Below are 19,780 nucleotides of genomic sequence, written 5' to 3'. Positions count from 1 at the left end.
GTCAGAGGAGTAGGAGATTTCCTCAGTGACTGTAATGCCTTCATAAAAGGGAGGGGCAGAATCATAACAAAGCCAACAGGACTCAGTAAGCTCGGGGCGTGTATGATTCAAGGTTAAAAAAGTATGATTAACAAGGTCCAAAATAATATGGCGTGTATCAAGCCCATCTTCAATTAAGGTGAGGATAGGTTTATCAGCAAGGGAAGGAGTTGAGGAGGTAGGGACATTTTGCTTAGGCTCTGTCTGTGCAAGAAAATTATTTTGCTTGGGTCCTGTCTGTGCCAGTGGGGCAAGGACAGGATTGGGTCTAATAGCTATGGGTGGAATAGCTGATTCATTCCTTAGGGTGATGTAAATTATAACTCCTGGATCATATCTGGCCCAACCATAGTATAGGCATAGGCCGCAAGTGAGGCCCTTATGCCAGGGAACTGATTTTTGTTTTCCTTTAGAAGTGAAGGACAGTTTTAAGATGGGGAGCTGGAGCTGTTGCCAGCTTGAGGACCATCTTAGCCTGCCACAGGTGTTTGTTAAATAATAATGTGATTTCCAAGAGTTAATATCAATCTTAGATGTAATAGTTATCATAATGTAATCATCACTATTAAGGTGTCCCCAGCTTCCGGTGGCAATTACAGCTGAGGTTTCACATCCCCAGGCTGCACAGTAAAAGTCTCTGGCACCGCCACATCCTTTAACTCTTTTATAACCTGGGCAGGCATAAAGCCCAATTGCCGGTTCCCATTGTTCACAGGTGAAGAGTGACTCAGGGGCACAAAAGGACATGTCTGGGTACCACTCAGTATCAGAAGTGACTTGTGATTGTGTGTAATATACCTCACCATATTCTCCAGAAATTTCCCAAGTATATTTATAGGGTTGGTGGACATTGTTCTTCTGGTCTGTAATCACCTTCTGGCTTTGCATCATCACTCTAAGAAATACCATCCAAAGTGGTCTCATCTGTAAAGAAAAGAGCAGGATCTCAGGGGGGCTCACCACCCTGGATGTCAGGAGTACATGATTTGTCTCTGATGGTTCTATGTTTTTCTGCTGTTTAGAGGAGGGAGTGTCTGTTTGTTCTACCAGCCTTTTTGGCGGCCATTTGGCTGCACCCTCCTTGGTGTCAAACAGGCACACTGATCCTCGACCCCAGATAAGGACTGGGTCTGGGCCGTTCCACATGGAAGTGAGAGGATCTTTCCACATAACTGTGGCATAGTTTTTATTTGTTTCAGGGTGCCAAAGGTGATCAGCAGTGGACTTGCCATGGGCATCCAGGGTTAAAGAATTAAGAAGAAACAGTGCATGATGAAGAATATTTCTTGGGGATCTTTTCATGGGATATAACTCCTCCTTCTTTAACTTGTGAAGGGTGTTTTTAATAGTTTGATGGGCACGTTCAACAATGCCTTGTCCTTGAGGATTATAAGGAATGCCAATGATGTAAGAAAACTTGAAACTGTTGACAAAACTTTTAAAAGATTTGCTAGTATACCCTGTTTCATTGTCAGTTTTTAAATTGCTCAGGAACTCCTAGAACATTAAAAGCCTGCAAACCATGAGCAATAACATTTTTTTGCAGTTTCTCCTGGCTGAGGAGTGGCAAAAATAAATCCAGAATAGGTATCAATGTAAACATGTACATATTTTAATTTTTCACATTTAGGAATATGAGTAATATCCATTTGTCAAATCTGATTTGGAACCAATCCTTTAATATTGACTCCCAAATGAGGAACAGGCTGAAACTGAGGATAAGTACTGCAATCCTTGACTATACTACGGCCTGTTCCTTAGTCAACCCATACTTAAGTCTCAAGTCTAAAGGGTTGCATTAAGATGATGCATGTTATGGGCATCCTGGGCTCTTTTTAACTGTGAACAATAAATTTTGGTGGCTTTATTTGCCAGTGCATTTCCTTTAGACAGGGGTCTTGGCAAATTAGAATGAGCCCTCAAATGTCCTATAAAAAAGAGAAAGTTTCTCTTTTTTTGTATCAAATTTTGAATTTTGTAAAAATAAAATTCCAGCAGGAGAAGATATCTGGATTTGACCTGCAGTCTCTAACCCAGGCAAAGACTGAGCTACATATGCACTATCTGTAAAAATGTTCAAAGACTGCTTATTAAAACTTTGAAACACAGCCAATACCGCAGATAACTCTGCTATTTGTACAGATGTGCTAGACACTTGAAAAGACATTATTTTTCTTTTATAAGCATAGGCAGCAACACCAGATAATGAACCATCAGTAAATACCATTAAAATATCAACAAGTGGGCTAACTTTTGTTTTAAATGGAAAAACTATAGATTGCACCTATAAAAACTGAATTAATTTGTTTTCTTGTCCCTCAACAGGTTGGACTCTGTCATAATAAGCTTACATATGTTAAAGAGCCATATTTATCAGATGTCTGACAAGTCTGAGGGTCAGCATATTTGAGTTACTCTTTGTTACCTTTATTATCTGCTCTAAACTGCATCCTATAAAACAGGATGTTATAATCTTTAATTTTGGCATATTTTTAAATGTATGTTTTAGAACCAAATTTTAGGTAGATCTATATAGGCAGATTTTATGGTTACCAATTTTAAATTTTACCTTAAAAAAACAACCTAAACAAAGAGACTAGGTAAAACTCAATCTTGTACTCAACTATAATCTTTAGCATAACTTTAAATCTGCTCTTTTTAAACTAAAATCAAAGCAAAACTTTTAATTATACATAATTTATAAAGGGGCTAGCAAATCTTATAAATCCTATCATATTGTATTAAAACTTAACAGCAAAAAATTAAAGGACAAAAGTTTATTTAGCATTAAACAGAGAACTAAACTTAGCCTGCAGCCCTCAGCAAAAATGGACTATTCTGGCCATATCAAATCTATAGGACAGAAAGAAACAGCATTAAATCATTTATTTAGGTACTGGCAGCCAGGCATATATTTTATATAATGGTTAACAATGATCTGAATATAACCCTGCATAACCCTGGGCTAACATGGAACTGTAGTCTTTTTTCTCTTGTAAAAGAGCATAAGCAAACCTTTTGCATTGAAGAATCTCCAGCCTTTTTAAACAAAGAACAACATATTTTATAGGGTTTTTTTTTTACATGATATACTGTAACACCTGCAGTTTTTGTTTAATTGGCTTAAACAACATGGCTTGGTTTTACTTTGTAAAATTAATAAAATAAATACCAAGGTCTTTTGACCTGCCCCAAAGGGTTGAGAAACAGTTTTTAAGTTTTGTGTTAGGCTGTCCAAGGTTTATTATTTTAAAATACCTGATGAATTTTAAAATAATTTATAGAATTTAACTCTGATGGTCCAGGACCAAACTCAGAGGTGTTGATTTAAACTGTCTCATGTCCAAAAATATTAATATCGTCAGTCATATTTTAAAATATCATCAGTTCAAGTCCACAGAAAAACACATACACACAGAGACATAGCTAAGGAACATAGAAATCCGACATTGTCACCTTGGAGTAACCAGAATACCCAGATGCCAGGACTTGACAGGGCCCTACCCAACACGAGTCCAGAAGGAGTGGACCCCCTCATGGACACTCTCCACAGCTTCCAGATGGAGAGTGGGCTCCAGCAACCTTCTTTTCACACAGAATAGGGTCCCAGCGACCCTCTCTCCTGGTCCCAAAAGGAGGAGAGCCATTATGGGCCCCCTTCCCTGGGAATTGGAGCATACTCCAGATTTCCTTGACCAGATTGGAAACTCTCCAAGTTTCCCAAACCTCATGAGCAATACCAAAACCAGAAACCAAAACAGACAGCTGGCACACAAAAACAAAACACAGAGACAAAGACAAAAAACAACCACAGTACCTGCTTTTTAAACATTTAAGTATATATATTTTTTTTAAACCTGTTTTTGTAATATTAAAACAAAGCATCCTCTTTAGGAGTGAATTTACAGAGTATAACCATGATTTCAAAAGTCAGAACTAGATTTAAAACTCAGAATTTATCAGTGCACACAATTTAAACTTTAAAACTGGAAGTGGCTCCATCCCTCTGGCCCCCATCCCAGAGCCTACACCAACTGAGGCCTGTGGGTGGAGGGATGAGAGGAGGAAGGGGGTGGGGTGAACTGCTGCTCAGCTCAGCAGCCCCATTCAGATCAGCAACTGGCAGTGGCAGGTCTTAGGCCAATTCTGAGGGTGTGAGCATTCCCATCCGCCTGGTTCTCCGAAAGCCATCCAAGCCTAGCCCCCAGTAGGGGAGCTGGAAGGAGACATGTAGTGTCCCTGTTCCTCCTGCTCACCACGGTATAGCCCTGCTCCTCGAGTTCTGCCCCAGCCCGCCTGGGAGCCTTTTTCCTTTGGGTAGAAGGGAAGTAGGCACAGGAGGCTAGTCTGAATTATGAGACTTGGCAGTTTCTTCCTCTGTCTCTGTTTTATCCTCACTATCTAGCTCCTAAATTATTTTCTGCTCTCATATTACACAAATCCGTTTGAGCTCCTTTAAGAACATTTGAAATAACCTCATAAGTACTTTTTTCTGCCTCTTTGGCTGCTCTAATTCCCCAAGTAACTCTTTAGCTTGTGAGAGTCCTTTTTCTTTACCCTCACTCCTGGTGTCTTGAGGGACTCCTTGAGACCCTGTAAGAATAAGTCATGATTAATCAATTCTTGTCCCAAAATTCGTCGTTCTGGCTTACCTCGACGGATCAGACTCACAGACGGGCGGCTCTGTGGAGATCTCTATGCAGGATCTTCTTTCACTTCCCCTATGGAAGCGCGAGATCCTATGAAGGGGGGGGCACAAAGAACGCCGTTCAATTCGATCCCCTAGGTCCTCCTTGGGTGCCACCAGGCCCCGTCCAGCGGAAGTTCAACAGGTTCCTAAGGAGGGGTGAAGAGAATGGGGTGGGAAAGAGATTCAAAGAATGGAGACCAAGACAGTTTGTCTGATAAAGACCTCATTTATTTGAAATTTTTATACAACTATATAGGGAGAAGGCAGGAAAGGGGGAAGGCTAATTTACTGGTGCAGAAGATAGCAAAAGTGTTTTATGGTTTGAGATACCTCCTGCAAGAAACCGTAAGAATGTTTCCTTAAGATATCTCAAGGATGCTCCAAGACTAACGAGTAGATGTTCTCACATAAATCTATCACCTATGACCTAGGGTCCTAGAGCAGCTGTTGGTAACTTTTCCGCTAATTGGTTTTGGCTCCACTAAATGGCTTTGGCTCCCGGCAAGGAGGAGCTCAGCACCTGGGTCTGGGGGTTTGCAGGATCTGAGCTGCTCAGAAGAGGAGTTTCTCCCTCTTGCTTTGAGTTCTGGCCTTTGTCTCCTCATCATACAGACACAACCTGTGGCAGCACCCATACCTCCAAGAAGATCTGGGTGCTGCTCCAATTCAACCACTTGCCCAACCTCCTGACGTCTCTACAGAAAGGTATCTATCCATTTTATGAACACATGCATGACAGGAGAGGTGGACTCTGAGCCTTGTTGTGTCTTGGTGCACTTGTGAAGAAGAGAGAAGCTTTCCCTCAGGAGGGACTCCTGAGCTTCTGGGGCTCAGATGACAGAATGCTTGGAACATGACAGGGGACCCCCCCAAAAAAAGGTGTCTGATGTGGGTGCCCACTCCACTGAGAAATGGGGAAACAAGAGATAAAGAGGTCAAAGAACCAAGCCTGCCTGTGTCAGGAGCCTAGTGGGTAAAGCTGGCTCTGGGGTGATGCTACCAAAGGGGGGTGGGAAAAAGGCTAATGTCTGAGATGCCAGCAGCCAGGAGTTGGGTGTATCCCCCGACCTGTCTCTATGCTCCTATTGTATGTCAGGCTCTGTGTGAACACTGAGGCTGCAGGAGAGGGTGGATTGTCCAGGACCCTGGGAAGGAGGCAGAGCAGTGGGCGGCAGGTATGTGTCTTCTGGGTGTCATCTGGTCTCTGCTCAGCCTGTGGGGGATGGGGAAATGGCAGGCACTGTCTTGTGTATCTGGTGAAGAATAAGACAGACTTGGACACACACCCACATTCTGGGGTCAGGCCCAGCTAGCTCCAGGAAGCTGTGTGTCTCAAGCTCTGTCCCACAGAGTCTCCATGGTTCCTTACTGCGTGTCTGTTATTTCTCTTGTTCTGTCTCAGGGGGCAGGGCACTTCCTGGTGCTTGTAGACTCTGGCTTCTGTGTACTTCCTTAGGTTATCTGGACAGTTACTTCACAACCCTTTGGACAAAGCAAGCTGCTCTGGCCCCGACATTTTCTGCAAGGACACACTCTGCTGTCTCCCTACTGGAGATGTGAGGTGCCTAGGAGACCCTTGCTGGACCCTAGAGAAAGAGGCTACCTAGCCGGTCCTAATCACCAGCACTGGGATGCTGCTAGAATCATGACAAGTCCTTTGGCGGTAGGAGGGACCTAGATGTTTGGGGCAAGTGCAGTAGAGAGAAGCACCATAGGAAATCTGAACACCCAGGGCTGGCAGGGAGAGCCAGCCACCAGGAGAGAAGTGCTATATAAGGCCCTGGAATGGGAGGGAAAGGGAGGAAGGTCATGGCATGGAAGGAGCCCAGTGCAGGTCTGCGGACCTGGAAGGTAACTGTGTCTGAGGGGAGGGTGATGAGGGAGTGGCTTCTCCGGGAGGAGGGCTGTGTGCTGTGGGGAAGCCCTTGAACTTGACCCTGGGAGAAGCATGAAGTCCTGACCCCTGTGTTCCCTCCTGGGCTTCCAGGTCACCAGGAGCAGGACAGGGAAGACATCATCCAAGATCCCTCAAAACCCCTAGCCAGGGGACACTCATCCAAGAAGGTAGACGGGGGCCAGGTCCAAGGCAGGTTCAGAGCAGACCAAGAGAGCCTTCCTCCACCCTCCAGCTTTGAGGACCCAGGGTCTCCTGCACACTAGGGAAGTGCTCTACCTCTGAGCCACATCTGCAGCCAGTCTCTCATGGAAGAATGAGCCCCTCAGTGCAGAGGCTTTGAGTCTTGTGGGGGGTCACCCAAGACTCCATCTCATCATATCTGCTCACTTCTTCAGCTCTGTTTGGCACACAGTCCTCACAGCTCTGGGTTCCTGCAGCTATGAAATAGAAAGAATGAGAAAGAAGCCAGCCCTCCTGTCACACCTGTAGCTGTGGCAAGAGTCCCCAGATGTCCTTTAGCAGCTGCCCTTTGTGTCTGGCCTGTGTCACATGGTCACTGTTAGCTTGAGCATGCTCCCCACTAAGAGTCCTGATGTTCTCTGTCCAAGAGGAGAATCAGGCTTGAGGGAGGGGCAGAGGGGTGACCTCTGCACCAGCGAACACACATCAGGGACCTTGGGAGCCACTGTGCTGCTGTGATGAGGTCAGGGACCAAAACCCAGCTGCTGAGGAAAGGAAGCTTTGGGAGCTACAGGCAGCTCTGACAGGCCTCACAGGGACACCTCACAGAAGTTCATTCACTCCTCCTCACAAGACACCAAGATAAACTTATGCTTACAATAATGGAAGGAATTGAGAACAAGAAAGGCTACAGGAAAAAAAAAATTGAAAGAGAAAGCATGCTCACGAGTGTCTGCTGTCTGAATATGGATCTTGGCTCTAGTCTTGATATGAAAGAGCTGTGACATGAATTACCTCTCACCACATCTGTTTGTACCTGGGAAAAAGGAATCACAGCCCATCCCCCATTATCAATAATGATTAGGTGCTGATTTGATAAGAAACTGAGGTGTTTAGTTTTCAGAAATGATTCTAAAAGTCCAAATATATAGTAAATTAACAGCGTTGCCAGCAGGAGCAGGAAGACACAGTGTCACCTGCGATCCTTCTCTGAGAAGCGGGATGGGGAAGAGCCATCAAACCCCAAGGACATACATGACAGAATGATCAGTTGGTCCCTGCAATTCTGCCTTGCTTAAAGTCCCTTGTTGATTATTAATATTCATTATCAATTTATCTTTTAGTTAAACAGCGGTTGTTCCTAAACCAGCTGCATACCCAAATCACCACACAGAGACTAGGATTTATTTAATTTACCTAGAGCACAATGCCGGGCTAGAGTTACTCCATCCTAAGCCTCCTAAGCCCACATAGTTTCCCCTTATTCAGGTTTCCCACGTTATACTTGCTTTTAGTCATATCTGAGGTCCAGTTCATCTCTCCTCATGGTTCCAAGTCCTCTCCTCCTGATCTCTGCTCTCAGACTCCTCCCACTCACTTCCTTCTCCTCCCCCTCCGGACCAGGATGCCCCATCCTATCCTCTCCATTGCTCAGCATTGGTTGGTTGTTTCATTGACAATACAGAGGACAAGTGGTGGCATGTTTACACAAACGTGAGACAGGTGATGCTTAGAATAAACATCACAGTGCGATGTCTGGATTGAAACCACATAGTGGGGGAGAAAAACCAGCACTTGAATGAACGAGGGTATATTGTATACATTCTACAAGAACATAATCCCAACAGTCCCTCTTGTTAGGAGAAAAGGAGAGCTATTCAACAGCCCTCCAGCTTTGTGAGCTTGGAGACAAGAGACTGGCCAGAGAGAGGACTTTGACGCCAAGGTACTGTGGGAGCCAAGAAGGCAGCAGGGAAGTCTGCTCTGGGGTATGCTGGGGGCTTCTGACAGCAAACAATGCATGATGATTCCAGGGTGCATGTCGAGGGTCTATGGTATAAGAAGCCATGCACGCAGATATCCAGGCGCCAGACACAGTAGACAAAGCAGCCTCGCTGTCTGCATCCACAGAATGAGGAAAGCCATGGTAGAGGAGGATGGAGAAGGGCTCTGCTGGACAGGGTGAGTGGACAGAGCAGGGTCATTTAGGGGGTGAACTACAGAGGGCCCCATCATCTGCAATGGCGGGCCTTTCTTTCTCAGGCCCACTGAGAAGCCGAAAACAAGCTGTCAAGGACTGAGAAGGACAGGGTATGGGGAGCTAAGGTTGTTCCTTTCTGTGGGTCAGCAAGGAGGGGGGATGTGGGTGGTTCTTAGACATGGGTGTGGGTTGGCTGTGTTCAGAAGGTGGGACTTTCGCTTTCGGCTGCTGGGTCTCACTGGATCCTGAAGTGCAGCTAGCCAGCCGATGCACACGGGAAGGACAGCTGTGCTCTCTTCCTGCTCAGCCTCGGGAAGATTTCTTGGTAAGTTGGGGACCGCCTGAGCCCCCTCTACTTGCTCACCCTCCCAGTAGCTCTTGAAGAGGAAGATGACTGAGGTTAGACATCAGCCCAGGACAAAATCTAGACTAGCAGGCAAGTTGGGCTCTCATTGCCCCTCTCTTCCTCTCTGCCATAAGCACAAGAAAGGGTGAAGACTCCTCAGAAGAGATCACCAGCCTTCCCAGAGCTCCCCGCAATGCCAGAGTGCCTGAGACCTGGCCAGCAGGGAAGGTGGCTATTGTGGGTCCTCACTCCTCGGGGAATGGTGGAAGGGAAGAATGTAGAGCAAGGCAGGCAGGCAGCCAAGAGCTCTCTGCTTCCTGTGCCCTGTGCACCTGAGGCTGGCCCTGGGTAGTTAGTTATTGCTGCCAAGATCACAAGGGGCGAATGTTGATGTGGGAGATACAAGGTGCCCAGCCGTGGTGCCACAGAGTGTGTCTCTGCGCATGTGGCTTGCGAGGTCCTGGGGGGGGTCTTGTTCTGTGAGGCAGGTTGAGCTGGTGGGTGGCAGGCTGCCTCCCCTGGAACTCCCCTGGCCTCTGTCCAACCTGTGAGAGGTGGAGAAGGAAGACAGGCTGTCCTGTGTTTGGGAGGGTAATGTAAAAGTTTGGGGCAGGGAGGGTCAAGTCTCACAATCACATATTCTGGCCTTTGGCCTGTGTGATCACAAGGCCAGGCCACAGGTGGAGGTTGAGAAAACTATCTCTGTCTGTAAAAGCAGAAAGTCCTCGAAACTTTAAACGTTATATTTTCTAATTCACACTGTTCCTTCCCTGAGGCTGTGTCCTCAGAATCTAGTGGCTCACTTTCCAATCAATGTCTCCACAGCCCAGACAGCGCCAGTCTGGGTACATGGAATGAAGGTGTTCCCCTTGGTTCAGGCACCACACAGGAATGGGTGACATTCCCTGTAAGCTAAGTGGCTCAGCACAGTGCTGGAAGGTGCTTGTGGAGGCAGTGGGGTGGGGAAAGGGTAGTGAGTTGAGGCCAAAGGAAGTGGGGGAGGAGAAAAGAAGTAGGGAGAGGATGGGGAGGAGGCAAGGGCTAGAGTAGACAGGAGGCCCTCTGTCCAGGGTGAATGGGCTTGATCGAGACCCTGGGAAGTAAAGATTCTCAGGCTCATGCTGTCCTGAGCCTGGGTCTCCCTGCCCTAGGAAGATGCCCTGAAGCCTCTGGGAAGCAAGACTTGCTGAGAGTCTCTACCCTGCTCCTTTTGGAGAGCTTGTGCACAGCTAGGGAAGGGAGGCCCCCAGCTGCCACCATAGAGGAAGGGCTGGGACCACTTACACTTCCTCCTGGTACACATCCTGTCAATCCTAAGAGACTCTTTGTGAGGCATTAGTAGAGGACCGAAGGGAAGTATGAAGGAGAGATCTGGCCTTTCCCGGATTTGTGTGTGTGTGTGTGTGCGCGTGCGTGATACTGGGACCTACACACTGAACAAGAGCGTTACCACTGGGCTGTACCACTAGCACAGAGTGACACAGAAACAGGAAAGTAGAGTGCAGACATCTCACCAAAGTATAGGGTCACTCTGCAAGGGTCCAAGAATCACTGAAGGGAGACCCCAGACTCAAACAGTATGCAAAAATCAAAGAGCATTTATTCTGCAGAGACAGCCAGCTTGCTAGGGTTGCCCAGTCATACAAAATGGCGGTGACCTGAGAGGAGCTCAAAGGCTCCTTTTTAAGCCATTGAGGGATTTCCAGTCATGGTTAGGTAATTGTTGCCACGATTGGTTGGGTTCGAGGTAAGGGATATTTGCATATTCTTGATTGGTTCCAACTTGGAAAAGGAATGGTCATCTCATATCTAGTTTAGGCCCAGGCCAGATATCAGGGAAGTTGTTGTTTGGATGTCCATCTCCTGTGGTTTTTCCAGGAACTCATCAAGCAGGAAAGGGGGGAGGGTGGCAAGAACTTTGGCCCATGATTAATTATGTCCTTGAGGCTGGCTCCCCTGTACCTCTGCCTCCAGGGTCAACTCCACTGTGCTGCTCAGGAGAGCTGCAGGACTGACTCTCCCAAGTGCTGCAGCTGGTGAGGGACAGGGCCAGTTCTCCAGCTCTCATGACTTCCGGACCTCGTCTCCTAACTGCCATAGACAGCAACACTTGGGAAGGGGCCATGCCACCCCAAGGCAGATGAGGGACAGAGACAGCTCTCATGACCTTGGACCCAGCTCGGTCCCTTGTTGCAGGTGGGCACGGAGGGTAGTTAGTCACCTTTGACCTTAGCTGCTCTGCTATCCCAGAGATTACCATGAGACAGTAGTCTTCATTACAGCTGTGCCCATTCCATTCCTCAGTTTGTTTTTCTCTTCCTTTTAGTCTGGACTCACAAAGAACTGTGAGGAAAACCTGTGAGAGATCCCACACCTGACACCAAGGTCCCTCATGGCCTCCACAGGTAATGTGACTCCTCTTCTCTGGTTCCTGAGTGTGGCCTAGAACCTTGGAATTCCACACTGAGAACCTGTTAAGCTGAGGATAGAAAAGGAGTCCTCAAAATGGATTAAGAAGACTCAACTGAAACTAGGTATATCTCGTTCTTGACTCTGTCTTGTGGTCATGCTCAGGAATCCTCTCCTCCCTTCCATATCACTCAAGAGGAGTTAGGATAGCCTAGAAAAGTGAAGGACAGCAGGCCATGTGGCTCAGAGACAACTTCCATTGTCTGAGGAGACTCCAACCTCCCTGCCACACAGACTCCTGTCTTTGTCTAAACCAGGTCTTACATGTCTGGCAGCCCCTGTGAATGAGTTCTTCACCCTATGTAAAAACTCATAGACGTGGTGTAGTAACAAGGGTTTCTATTGCTGTGATTAAACACTGTGACCAAAAGCAACATCCGATGAAAGGATTTATTTCACTTCCACATCACAGTTCACCATCAAAGATAGTCACAGCAGGAGCTCAAAGAGGTAAGGAACCTGGGGGCAGGAGGCCATGCAGAAGCCATAGAGAAATAGCACTTGCTGGCTTTCTCTTCTACGTTGTAGGTCTGCATAAGATTGCCTACTATGAACAAAGTGGCAGAGTCAATTTACTAGGCTCTCTTGAAATCTCTTCTGTGGACAAAAGTAGTCCAAAACTCTTCAGTTTAGCCTCAGGCGATTTTTAGGGCAAGGGCAGAAAGCAGACTCATTCTCTGCCAAAATAACACAAAAGCGATTTCTAGACCTGTTGCTATTAATCTCTCCTAAAACCTCTTGAGCTCAGCCTCTATGGACCATATTGCTACTGGCACTACTGTCTTCCAAACTCTGTTAGGATGTCCCTTTAACTGCCTTTATAGTGCTCAGCCACTTTCTTAGTCTGAGTCATAAAGGCTTCACCAAACAGCATGCTCAAACCTGTCACAGCAATAGTCAACTCCCTAGTACCAACTGTTATCTTAGTCACTTTTCTACTGCTGTGCTAAGGTACCACGACTGGCACAACATGCGCAAGAACGGAGGCTTATAGTTTCAGAGCGTGAGCCCATGACCACTGGGCAGCAGCTGAAGGTTTGCATCTGATCTACAAATATGAGATAGAGAAAGAAAGCTTAGGAGAATAGCCTGGGTATTTGAAACGTCAATAACTAGTAACTAGTAACACTCATCCTCCAGCAAGGCCACTTTTCGCAAACAGGTCCACCAATAGAAACAAAGCACTTCAATATAAAAGCCCCCGGGGGCCAGTCTCATCGAATCCACCACAGCTAGCCTCACTTCTCCTACATGCAATTAGTCCTGACATTGTGAAGTCTATTTTCTTTGAAATGCTGCCTTTATCCAACAAACCAATGTCACCACCCTCTGAGGAGTTGAAAGTCCCTTTACAGGCTCTGGTGTCACCGCTGATGGGCAGGAACCTCAAGGCAGATGGAAGTTGTCCTTGCAAAGTGTCGCTTTCTGAGACAGAAAGATACAGCTTTTGATTGTTCAGAGTAGAAGACATTGCATTGAATTGCAAAGCACCATGACACCTCCTTGGTCTCTGCGTTCCCAGCTACCATCTCCTGGTCCCACAGGCCGAGGGTGAAGCAAAGGCCTCTGTTCCTCTCAGTTCTGAAAGTCAAAGCGCACAGTGAAGGAATAGCTGGTTGGTTGTAGTGAGGCCATACTTCCTGGTTTGTAGCAGCAGCTGCTGACAGGGAGTCTGCACACAGCTTCTCCTATGAGCATGGAGAGAGAGAAGTAGCAAGGAACCAAGTGGAAGAAAGAACTCATAGACACAGAAATCAGTGATGATAGGCGAAAAGACAGAGAGCAATGCTTACCCTGTGGGTCCCAATCCCTTTGGGGGTTGAACAACCCTTTCAAGGATCACCAAAGAGTTTGGGGAAACACAGACATTTACATTGTGATTCATAACAATAGCAAAATTACACCTGGGACCTAGCAATGAAAATAATTTTATGGTTCTTGGGGGTGGGGGTTGGTCACCACAACATGAGGAACTATATTAAGGTGTGTCACAGGTTTAGGAAGGTTGAGAACCATCAAGAGAGAGAAATGAGAGATAGATAGATAGATAGATAGATAGATAGATAGATAGATAGATAGATCTACATACATACATACTACATAGAATGATAGATGCCAGCTAGCTAAATGACATTATATACATGGTGTCTTGTTGTCATAAATTTCAAATTTATGGCCTAATAAATGGTTGTTATTAGGCTATAAATATAGTCTAGCCTGCTACCCATCAAATAAAGACACAGACACATGTATTTTATAAAATAGCCTGTACCTGAGGCACAGAAGATGTTAACCCTCTAAACTAACTTAACCTCCCAGGCCCAATCTAGAGCTACCTCCAATCCATGGTCCCAAAATACTTAGTAATGTTCTCCATCTCCTCCATCCACACTGATCAGGCCATGTGGTCCTTTCCCACACTAACCCACGGTGCTCGATAATTCCTCTGATCCTGTCTTCCTCTCCTTCTCAACCTCATGGTCCCTCGACCCTCCCTTTCTTTTGCCAAATCCCAAGCTTCAGCATTTTTTAATCAACTGATCAACTTTAAATTGGGAGGAGCAAGGTTTACACAACAAGGAGACGGGTATACATGAGAATTTGCTCCTCTGAGCAAGGACAAGGTCTTAGAGGCCAGGAATTAACATTAAAATGCACAGCACCAGACCAACCCCAACAGCGTCTCTTCTGTTGCTTCTCAGTACAACACTCCCCTGAATTACGGGTGTATGTATGGCATTACCTAATCCTCAGTGCTTTACTTTCGGGCATAAGGACTTTTGTACATGAATTGAAGGGCACAATTCATTCCTCAAAACTGCTGACCCCACCAGGTACCCAATGGCAGGTGCTGAATACCTGGGCTGTTTAATGCCATATGCTGTTCACCACTTAAGCTCTCCTGAACTGTCCTCTGACATCATTCTGTTTCCTCCCAAGTCCTGAAGAGACACTTCATCCAGGAAGTCAGTGAGTATCTGCAGGACTCAGCAAGCAGAGAAGACCTGCAGCTCCTGTTGGACGAAGATGAACTCTGGAAGGTGTTGGTGGCAGAGGCTGAATTGTCCAGGTCATCTCCGTAGGACCCTCCTCACATGCCCCCAGTTTTGCTCTAATCCCACATCCCTATGCTCTCTACAGTGTTAGCACTGGGCAAACGTTTTGGTAGTGAAGGCATGTACCTCGAGTGACGGCATCTTCATCATGTGCCTGTCACTAAAGTGTGTCTTATTATGATTTCACATACTGATGCCCATGGACTAAACCAGAGAGAGTCTATGATCATCAAATGTTCCCTGTAGAACACAGCCCTGCACATATGTAAAATTCTTTCCCATTGGTTTCATCCCATACGTCTGTGCTGTGGACAAGGCAGCTCGTAGGGGAGCCCATCTTACGGTGAACCAAGCTGTCTTCCTAATGCGCTGACCTCTTCTGTTCTAGAGCTGAGGAAGCAGCGTTGCATAAGGCCCTGCTGCCGCTCCTAAGATTCCGAGCCATGGAGGACAAAGACAGGCTTCAAAAGGAGCTGCAGGACAGGAAGAGGTTTGTGGAAGCTTTTCCTCAGCTGAAAAGGAAGCTGCAGGCAAACATCAGCAAGCTCCGAGCTCTGGCTGACCACCTCGATCAAGTGCACAGGTGCTGTACCGTCTCCAACGTGGTGGCCGACTCCACCAGCACTGCCTCTGGAGTCCTGGGACTTGTGGGTCTGGCTCTGGCACCCGTAACAGTCGGGGGCAGTCTGCTGCTCTCAGCAACTGGGTTGGGGCTGGGGGCAGTGTCTATTCTGACTGGTGCTGCCACTGTGGTTGTGGAGGAGGCAAGCAGGTGGTCAGATGAAGCTGAAGCCAAGCGCCTGGTGGCAGACACCATGGATACTCTGAAGACAGTGTTTGTCCTGGGGAAGAGTTTGCTCAAACTTTCTAGAAAAACCTATGATGTCATAAAAAGCTTGAAAACCTTGGGACAAAATATCCGTGCCATTAGGGTAGCCAGAGCTAACCCGCGCTTAGTAGCAGATACCAAGCTCCTCATGACTACTGGAAAAATCCCTGCCCGACGTGCTGATCAGGTGTGGAATGCCTTTGGAGGCACCGCTTTGGCGATGACCAAGAAAGCCAGAATCAGGGGTGCAGCCATTGCAGGAGTCTTCCTTGTGGTGGATGTCTACCACCTTGTAAAGGACTCCATGCATTTATATGATGGAGCAAAATCAGAGTCCGCCAGTGAACTGCGGGCCCTGGCTGAGGAGTTGGAGGTGAAGTTGGAAGAGATTGCTCAGATCCATAAGATCCTACTGGTGTCTTACTGACAGCCACCCGCCCTCAAACAATATTGAGGTCAGTGGCGATGATCTGGACAGATTCAAGGTGCTGAGCCATTTTGGTAGAGGGGGATGAGATGGTTAGTTTCAGCTGTCCTCTTGACACAATCTAGAATCTTGTGGGAAGAGTCTCAGTGAGGGATTGTCCAGCTCAAGTTGTCCTGCGGGCATGCCTGTGAGAGATTTGTCATAACGGCTGTAATTAAAGTGGGTAGACTCCTCCACTGTGGGTGGCCCTATTCCCTAAGTATACATTGTGAAGTGTATAACAAAAAGCAGACTGAATTCATCTCGCATGCATGAATTCGTTTCTCACTGCTCTTGACTGTGGCTAGCTGCCTGGGCCCCTGCCTTGACTTCTTCAAGATGGTGGACGATAGCCTGGAACTGTGGGCCAAATAAAAGCTTTCTCCTCTCAGTTGTATCTTTTCACAGCAACAGAAATGGAAGTTGGGCAAGCGCAGAGTATGGGATTAAGTCTATAAACTGAAGGTTAAGAATTTCATATTTCTGTGGCTCACTGTGAGGTTAATATGGATGGCTAGAGGGTCAACAAAACTGTGATAGCTGCCTGAACTGAGGGACCAGAGAGGACTAGAGAGTGTGGAGAATTGGACTAAAACCACATAGTGGTTTGTGGTTAGACAGAGAGGGGTGTGCAGGAGCAAGCAATGAGGAGGTCAGGGAAACCAAAGAGCACTTGATAGGAGTCCACAGACTTCCTTTCCACAGGATGGTGCTCTGCAGGCTGCAGCTCTTTCTCTCCAGCGATTCCCACCCCCCTGTCCATCAGGCAGCTTCCACACGATGACAGGTGCTGCTGATGATGTTGAGGATGCTAGTGATGACAGCACAGTGGATAGAGCTCTTGGCAAGTGGCCAGACTGTGAAGGGGACAGGGTGACTTGAAGGACCCGTGAAACTAAAATGAATCCCCGTGTGTCATGCTGGGTCAGTTCCTCATTTGTGGGTATCAGGGAAACCATGTTGGAGTAAGAGGCCAAACAAGTTGCAGAGTGCGAATATGGGAGAGTCTGGGATCAAGAGCCTCTTCTGCCCATAGGGTTCAGCTTTGGTTAAATAAATGTTGCTGCCCGCTGGGGGAAAACTGGAATATGAAACAATCAACAGCACAAGAGAAGGTGGCATGAGAGCAAACAGAGAGAAAGTGTCAGGACGGCCCTATTGCAATTTTCCTTCCTCTTTTTTTTAATTTTAAAGATGAAATATATTTAGAGAAAACCAAAAAACTCTCAACTCAAAGGACAGGATTTTTCTCAAGGCATCTTCTAAGTAAAGCCTACAGACTACGAATCATTTTCATAGAAGATGTCTTTGTACATATTTTCCATGTATTCAGGAGCTTAACTCAACCCCTGTCTTTAACAGAGGAGCACAGGAGGAGAGTGGGACACAACAGCTTCCTTTTGGATGCAACTGTCTGGAAGGAAAATAGACCAAGAGGACAATTACCTTTCATAATCTACAAGCACGTGCACCCATGGGTATCTCTTTAAAATTCCACTTCCTGGATACTGGCTGACATTTCTGCTGGGCCAGCGACTGGCTCTGTCCCTGATGCAGCACAGTAAGCAATGCTCCCACGCAGCAAGCCTAAGGTTCACACAGTAGACCAAGGCGCACGTACACATGAGACCACCGTATCCTTTGCCGGCATGCACCCTGACTCTCTGAAAGGGGAAAGCTTGTCCTCCTCGGAGCTGCCGCCTACAAAGATGCGCATCAAAGCAACGAGGTCAAGCAAGCTCCTGTGTTGCAAGCAAAACCAAGATCTTCTTCAACTGTTCTTCCCAATGGCCTGTACTCTTGTGGGAAGTCAAGGAACCAACCCTCCCGAGTAGAAAACCACACAGGGTCACATTATAAACCCAAGCCCTGGTGTGGGATCCCAGTAAAAATAACTTACAGTGTTGTGGGATATGTACCAGAGAAGACCGCTCACGTGGGGTTCAGCCAGGAGAAAGTCTTTATTAGCCAGCCACTGAATACACTGGGTGTTCCGGGTCCACTGTAGCCCTGGGCCTCTCTCAGGGTGAGCTTTTATATATAAAAGTTCATATCCTGGGCTGACATACTTCAGTTAACAAGAACAGTTAGCCAGAAGAGGAACTACAGAAACCAAAAGGCAAGGTTAGTGCCTATAGAGACTTTTCCAGAACTGTGGACTTTGATGGGCTGGGTTTTTGTTTTCCTTTTGTCAGGTGCTGCTGTCTGTGTGCTGAGTTTTCACGGCCTGAATGGAACTTTCATCATGGAACCGGTTGTGCCAAGGTCTGAAGGCCCACTAATACTTAGGGACCTGGTACAGTAGAAACCTTACACACCCCAATCAAGGTTTAAGAACTCCAACTCAAAGCTTTACATACCGCACTCATCACGCTGGTCCATCAGTTGAAATACTCTGCCCTCCAAGGGGGTGAAAGCAGACAGGAGCAGGAATCAAACGTATCAAAGAGATGGTTCACTTGAGAAAAGCACCGATTCCTCAGAACATGGCTGGTGGCTAAGAGTAAATGCTTCTGACTTCCTCAACTTGGGTGACTGTCCCTCTCTGAGCCTGTGGTACAGTTTTGGCTCATCCGGCTGATGCTGCGGCTTTTCCTGCCTTTTCTCTTTCCACTTTTCTACCTCCTCCTCTGGCAGCTGTGTCAACAGGCTTTGCTCCTCCACTCAGCTGCACTGGGAGGTGCTAGGAGAGGAATCCTCTTCCTTAGGAGAACTCTGAGGCTTCTGATTCAGTTTGGTTCTTGGAGGAGGACCTCTATCAGCACATCCATAGCCATCCAGAGCAAGCATCCTTGTGCTTCCATAGCTCATCATGCCATCTCTCATACTGGTTTTCACAGTGGTCCCCACCTCCTCTGTAGTCATCAGCCCTATAGCACCCACTACCAAATGCTCTTCTTCCACTGCCTGTCCTGGAGTCATAACCTTGGTCCTTGTCTCTGCAGCCTCTGCTGTCACACCAGCCTCAGCCTCTGTGTCATCACTATTCTGGCCTGTGCCATCTTGATACTATCATTTCTTCCTTCCTTCCTTCCTTCCTTCCTTCCTTCCTTCCTTCCTTTCTCTCTCTCTCTCTCTCTCTCTCTCTCTCTCTCTGTCTCTCTCTCTCTCTCTCTCTCCTCCTCCTCCTCCTCCTCCTCCTTCTCCTCTTCCTTCTTCCCCAAGATAGTGTTTCTCTGTCTAACAGCCCTGGCTGTCCTAGACTCTCTGTATGGACCAGGATGGCCTTGAACTCAAAGAGATCTGCCTGCCTCTGCCTCCCTGAGTTCTGGGATTACAGGCATATGCCACCGCACCCGGCTTCTCCAGCTTAACCAACTTGATACCCATCTCCACAGTGATCATTGCCTCTCTTAGATGAGTGGTCAATAAAGTTGTCTGTGGTGCTCTGGCCCCTCCAGTCTGTGTCTGTTTTGTCAGAATCTTGATTTTTATCTTGGCCAAAGAAACAGTCATCCTGACTTTGTCCTATGCTTGATCAACAAAGCCCACTCCATGTCTCCTGTTACCTCGAGACTCTTGATTGAGACTCTTGATTGAGGCACCGAGTAGGGAACCCAGGTGCTCCAAGTCAGCACGCCAAAGCCTTTCAATCCATCTGGTTGCCAGGTCTGTGTGGCAAGTACATTACCCTGGTATTCAGCCCTCAGGAGAATTCCTTAGGAGGTTTTCTGTCATATGACAGGGCAGGTTCCCCGGGCAACAAGTGGAAGGTAGCAGTTTAGGAATACTGCTCCAGTTGATATAGGGTTCCCAAACAGCACATGGAGCAGGGAAAAGATTGGCACGGCCAGGCAGAGGTGCCCTCTACACTACCTTGTCATCAC

General features: G+C 47.0%; 1 protein-coding gene across 6 annotated transcripts in view; it reads left to right on the top strand.

Annotated features, from left to right (window-relative positions):
• LOC110548446 (apolipoprotein L3-like) overlaps positions 1-19,410 on the top strand; it is a 62,397-nt gene extending 42,987 nt beyond the window's left edge. For 2 of the 6 annotated variants that reach the window (XM_060389115.1, XM_060389116.1), the window contains 3 exons: positions 11,460-11,538; positions 14,543-14,672; positions 15,047-16,344. In XM_060389115.1, the coding sequence (XP_060245098.1) occupies positions 11,526-11,538; positions 14,543-14,672; positions 15,047-15,914 (1,011 nt within the window). In that variant the 5' untranslated portion in view covers positions 11,460-11,525 and the 3' untranslated portion in view covers positions 15,915-16,344. The other 4 variants (XM_060389118.1, XM_021636703.2, XM_060389119.1 and 1 more) reach the window with 4 other exon arrangements.
• Positions 19,411-19,780: the final 370 nt, after the last annotated feature.

Source organism: Meriones unguiculatus, chromosome 8, assembly GCF_030254825.1.
Source record: "Meriones unguiculatus strain TT.TT164.6M chromosome 8, Bangor_MerUng_6.1, whole genome shotgun sequence".
Lineage (NCBI taxonomy): Eukaryota > Metazoa > Chordata > Mammalia > Rodentia > Muridae > Meriones > Meriones unguiculatus.
Note: the sequence above shows the minus strand (reverse complement) of the source record. Positions and strands in the feature narration are given on the sequence as shown.